This window comes from Microtus ochrogaster, linkage group LG8, assembly GCF_000317375.1.
Source record: "Microtus ochrogaster isolate Prairie Vole_2 linkage group LG8, MicOch1.0, whole genome shotgun sequence".
Classification (NCBI taxonomy): Eukaryota; Metazoa; Chordata; class Mammalia; order Rodentia; family Cricetidae; genus Microtus; species Microtus ochrogaster.
The window spans coordinates 21,066,945-21,071,628 of record NC_022033.1 but is presented as its reverse complement, the minus strand read 5'-3'; the positions used below and the strand labels follow the sequence as shown (position 1 = coordinate 21,071,628).

General features: G+C 47.4%; 1 protein-coding gene across 1 annotated transcript in view; it reads right to left on the bottom strand.

The window, feature by feature from the left end:
• The window catches only part of Samhd1 (SAM and HD domain containing deoxynucleoside triphosphate triphosphohydrolase 1), a 39,561-nt gene extending 36,069 nt beyond the window's left edge, over positions 1-3,492 (bottom strand). Inside the window, exon 1 of the mRNA XM_005363152.3 lies at positions 3,170-3,492. Coding sequence (XP_005363209.1) covers positions 3,170-3,374 — 205 coding nt within the window. The 5' untranslated portion in view covers positions 3,375-3,492. The remainder of the gene's footprint in view (positions 1-3,169) is intronic.
• Between the last annotated feature and the right edge of the window lie 1,192 nt (positions 3,493-4,684).

Here is a 4,684-nt window from a genome sequence, read left to right as displayed (position 1 = left end):
TTTTCGAGACAGGGTTTCTCTGTGGTTTTGGAGCCTGTCCTGGAACTAGCTCTGTAGACCAGGCTGGAGATCTTTCTTAATGGATACTTTGTATCCTACAGTATATACAAATCCTAATACATTTTGCATATGTGTACACTCGTGTGGGGTGTGTTCACACACCTGTGCACCTGCTTGTCGGAAGCGGGAGGTCAACGACAGGCATCTTCCTTAATTACTCCTCTGCCTGGCATTTTTCTAAGATTTATTTATGTGTACGTGTGCCTGTTTGAATTTATCCGAACAATTTAGATACAGTGCTTGGCCAGCAACCCTCAGGAAGCTACTTTGTCTCCGCTTCCTCACCTCTGGGATTATAAACATGCACCTTTAAGCTCAACTTTTCATGTGGGTGCTGAAATTTAGAACTCGGATCTTCCTGTTTGCATGGTTACTAACTGAGCCATCTCCCCAGCCCCTGTTGTAAGATTTTATAAAATAAAATATGTACAGAATGCAGAGGAAGAGGGTAATGTGACTCCATGGTAGAGTCTCACACAGCATGAACAAAGCCCTTGGTCTCATCCTCCATATTACATACATATACACAAAAATCCTACCCCTACCCCAAAAGCTTGCAAAATGTATATGGGGTTACTTCATACAAAGTATATACATAATAAATGTCAGCCGTCATTATTTACCATAGGTCAAAAAGTATTCCCAAACTGTCCACAGCTGAGCTAACGGACACGTCTATCAACTTTACTGGAATACATATTTCATCTGCTAACAATCTTTTCTAATTATTAAATTAAAACTCAGTATTTTAAAACTTACTATTGACATAAAACTGCTTTACTTAAGTTTATTGGTAGTTTATTGATGGTTTCTTCTTGCTATTTTACTCATTTTCTACAAGACAGATTTTTTTCCCTTGTTCTTAGTTGATTTTCTAATTTTGGTTATGTTCTCCAAGGCCTTATTACATAGCCCAGGATGGGTTGAAAACCTAAGACTGGAACCTGAAGTCTTAATTGTTCTGCTTCAGCCTCCCAAAGAGTAGGATAATAGGCATATGTTCCCCAGTAATTTTTATTGAGAACACTGGTTAAGAAATAACTAGAATGAATTCTGGAATCCAAAGACTTAACCTTTAAAAATTTCAGCTCTGCATCTTTTGTCTAGGTGTGGCTTTGGGAGGTTACTTAACATCTTTGGGTATCAAAACATCATCTGGGGGGCTGGAGAGATGGCTCAGAGGTTAAGAGCATTGCCTGCTCTTCCAAAGGTCCTGAGTTCAATTCCCAGCAACCACATGGTGACTCACAACCATCTATAATGGGGTCTGGTGCCCTCTTCTGGCCTGCAGGCATACACACAGGCAGAATATTGTATACATAATAAATAAATTAATTTAAAAAAAAACATCATGGGGGGGGGCTGGAGAGATGGCTCAGCGGTTAAGAGCACTGACTGCTCTTCCCGAGGACCCGGGTTCAATTTCCAGCACCCACATGGCAGTTCACAACTGTCTGAAAATCCAGTTCCAGCGATCTGACACCCTTACACCAATGCACATAAAATAAAGTTAAATAAACCATAGAAATTTTTTAAAAAAAGACACATGACGTAAAAGATATAAAATTTAAAAAAAAAAAAAGAAAGTAAAAAAAAAAAACCCATCATCTGAAGCTGGAGAGATGGCTTTAGTAGTTAAGAGCACACTCGGCTTTTGTGTCCCTAGGCCACTCACAACGGCCAGCTCCAGACGGTTGGATATCCTCTTCTGGCTTTTGTGGGCACCATACTCAGGTGCATACACTCCCCATCCCCACCCCCATAAAAACATAATTCAAATAAAAATAAAGCCAGAAGAGCTAATTCAGAGGTTAAGAGCAATCACTTCTCTTGCAAAGGGCTCAGATTCAGTTCTCAGCACTCCCATGGAAGCTCACAACCACCTGTAACTTCAGTCCAGGGGGAGTTACACCCTCTTCTGGCCTCAAGGACGCGAGGCACACACGTGGTGCACATACACACATGAAAGCAAAACACTCACACATATAAAACTAAAATAAAATCCTGCCAGGTGTGGTGGCGCACGCCTTTCACCCTAGCACTCAGGAGGCAGAGGCAGGTGGATCACTGAGTTTGAGGCCGCCTGGTCTACATAGAGAGTCCCAGGGCACTCAGGCTACATAGAGAGACACTGTCTTAGCACCCCACCCCCTAAGTTACTTTCCTGTGGAGTGAGAAGTGGGGAAGGGAAAGAGAGAAATGTTAGTTCCTACATGTAAGCTACCTTTATGCCCTGAACTTGAAACGTCCCGATCCTTCAATTTGGCACACGGCTCTGCCCCACAAGTAGTAAAGTTTTCGGAATCTACAAGTCACGTTCCCAGCGAACACCTCAGATCATGCAAGGGGTTAAGCTTCACACCTACCACAAACAAGCTGAGCAGATTCCGAGGGTTTGACTGATGCATGAGCAAAAACCAGAAGGGTCACTTAAAATTCTCAGCCTATACCCTCCCCTTTGTGTGGCCAAGCTGTGGACTGCTGGGGTTGCTCTTGTTTTGGAAGAGAAGTTGATAAGTAGCACTCTGCAAATACAGTCAGCACACACGGGGACGCTAAGGCAGTCGGTGAGAATCTGGAGATTTACCAACTACCCTCCCCTTTCAGGAAAACCCCAAATTCCGAAAACGGCTTAAGAGCGAAACTTAAAAGTGCCAAAATCTCTCCCGGGGTCAAGTGTTTTGGGAGCTGCGGTTAGCACAGAAGGTTTTTTCCCAACCTGAAAAGACCGCAAGCCACTGCCCGAGGTCTGGGGAGGAAATCTTCTTAGAAAGGCGTGGATCTCTCCTGTCAGAAGAAGTGACAAGTTCCCCAAGACACCCATACACCAGAAGAAAATGCAAACCTCCCAGGGCCCCTCCCGGTCCGTAGCCCCCAGAGCCAGCACCCTCCTATGGGCTGGCACTTGGCCTGCGCCCACCTTGGGTAGCCGTCCTGAACGGCTCGCGTCGGGGCACCTCCCGCCTCAGGTCCGAGTTCCCGCCACCAGCCGCTTCCCCCAGGGGCCTCCCGCTTCGGATGCCACTCGCGTGGGTTCTCCCCGCTCGGCCTCTTGGGCGCAATCCCTTGCCCACCTCAGCCCAGCCCCTCAGCCCCTCAGCCCCGTTACCTCTGAAGCTGTCCAGCACTTGCTCTCGGAAGCCTTCTCCCTTCAAGAAGGAGCACACATCATCCACATCCCAGGTCGGGAGGTCGATGTGGAGTTCGGAGCCCGGAGACGCGTTGGCCTCTGCAGGACGGGTGCTCGGCGGCGTTCTGGGGCTGCCATCGCAGCGAGGCCGCTTTGCAGGCTGCTCGGGGTCCGCTCTCCGCATGGCTACTTGCTAGTCTAGGCGCAGCGAAATTAAGTACCGCGCACCCGGCTCGCGCGCAGTCGCACTGACGCCACTGCCCTGGAGGCGAGTCCATTTAGCGGTGCCATCCGGGCCTACTGCGCAGGCGCGCCGGACATCAGCCCAGGGAGCTGGGCCTCCCTGAGGCGCTAGCGCCCGGCTCATTGCGCAAGCGCAATGATATGCGTACTTGCCCTCAACCCCGCCTCTGTGTTTCCCAAAAGGGCGGAGTTATTAGAGAAACAAAATTTGTGATTAAGGAAGGGTGAGGGCTCTAGGAAGGACAAAGCCGGGGTAAAAGGGCACCTGGGGCTAATGAAGGTTCCAGCACACTCCAGATTAAAAGGCCTTCTGGTGGACTGCAGGTGCCTTCCTCTAAGCAAGTACTTTTTCGCCCGGTTTCAAACGCTCCAGGCTGTAAACTTGTAAAAAGTACCTGAAGGCAATGAAGCTGCCAGCACCATCCCAGTGCAGAACACAAAGGGCAAGGGACTGGCCTAACTGAAGATCCTGCAATGATTGCCAGTTAGTTGGCAGGGGCCTGCCCTAAGGTGCCAAGTTTATTTCCAAATAGACAGGATTTTTTACTAATTACTGGTTAGTGTCCAAATGACAGGCATTTTCTTTTGCTTTAATCCATTTTGGGTCAAGACCCAAACTTCCCCATAAATCCGTATTCATACATTATTAGTACACTAATGTGCGTACTAATACATACTAATAATGACCGCTGCTAATAAAAAAACCAACACCTTTCGGGAAAGCACGACACATCTACAGCAAGACTATTTTAACATCAAGCAGTCCAAATTAGATCTTAGTGGTGAGCTGAACAGGTGAAGCTCAGGCAGAGAATACAGCCTTGAGGCCCAGTGGTCAACCCCCAACACCAAAACAGAGTAAACACCACGAAATCTGATAAACCGAGGCATTCTTAGCAAACAATGCTGTTGCGTTCAGGGTCCTTGTTCTGAAGGCTTTACAAATGCTAACACATTTAACACATTTCAGATGGGAGGAAGTACAAAGGTGGGGGGGAGAAGAGAAGGGGAGGGAGAGAGCGCTAAGAAATGATAGGCTGTATGCTTCCAAAGTCCATGCTCTTAATAACGGGTTGGCCTAGAAAACATTCTCCATCCCGTCAGCAGGGCATTTGGTGAAAACATACCAGTTATCAAGACATAAGAAATGGGAACAAGGGCTGGAGAGATGGCTCAGAGGTTAAGAGCATTGCCTGCTCTTCCAAAGGTCCTGAGTTCAATTCCCAGCAACCACATGGTGGCTTACAACCA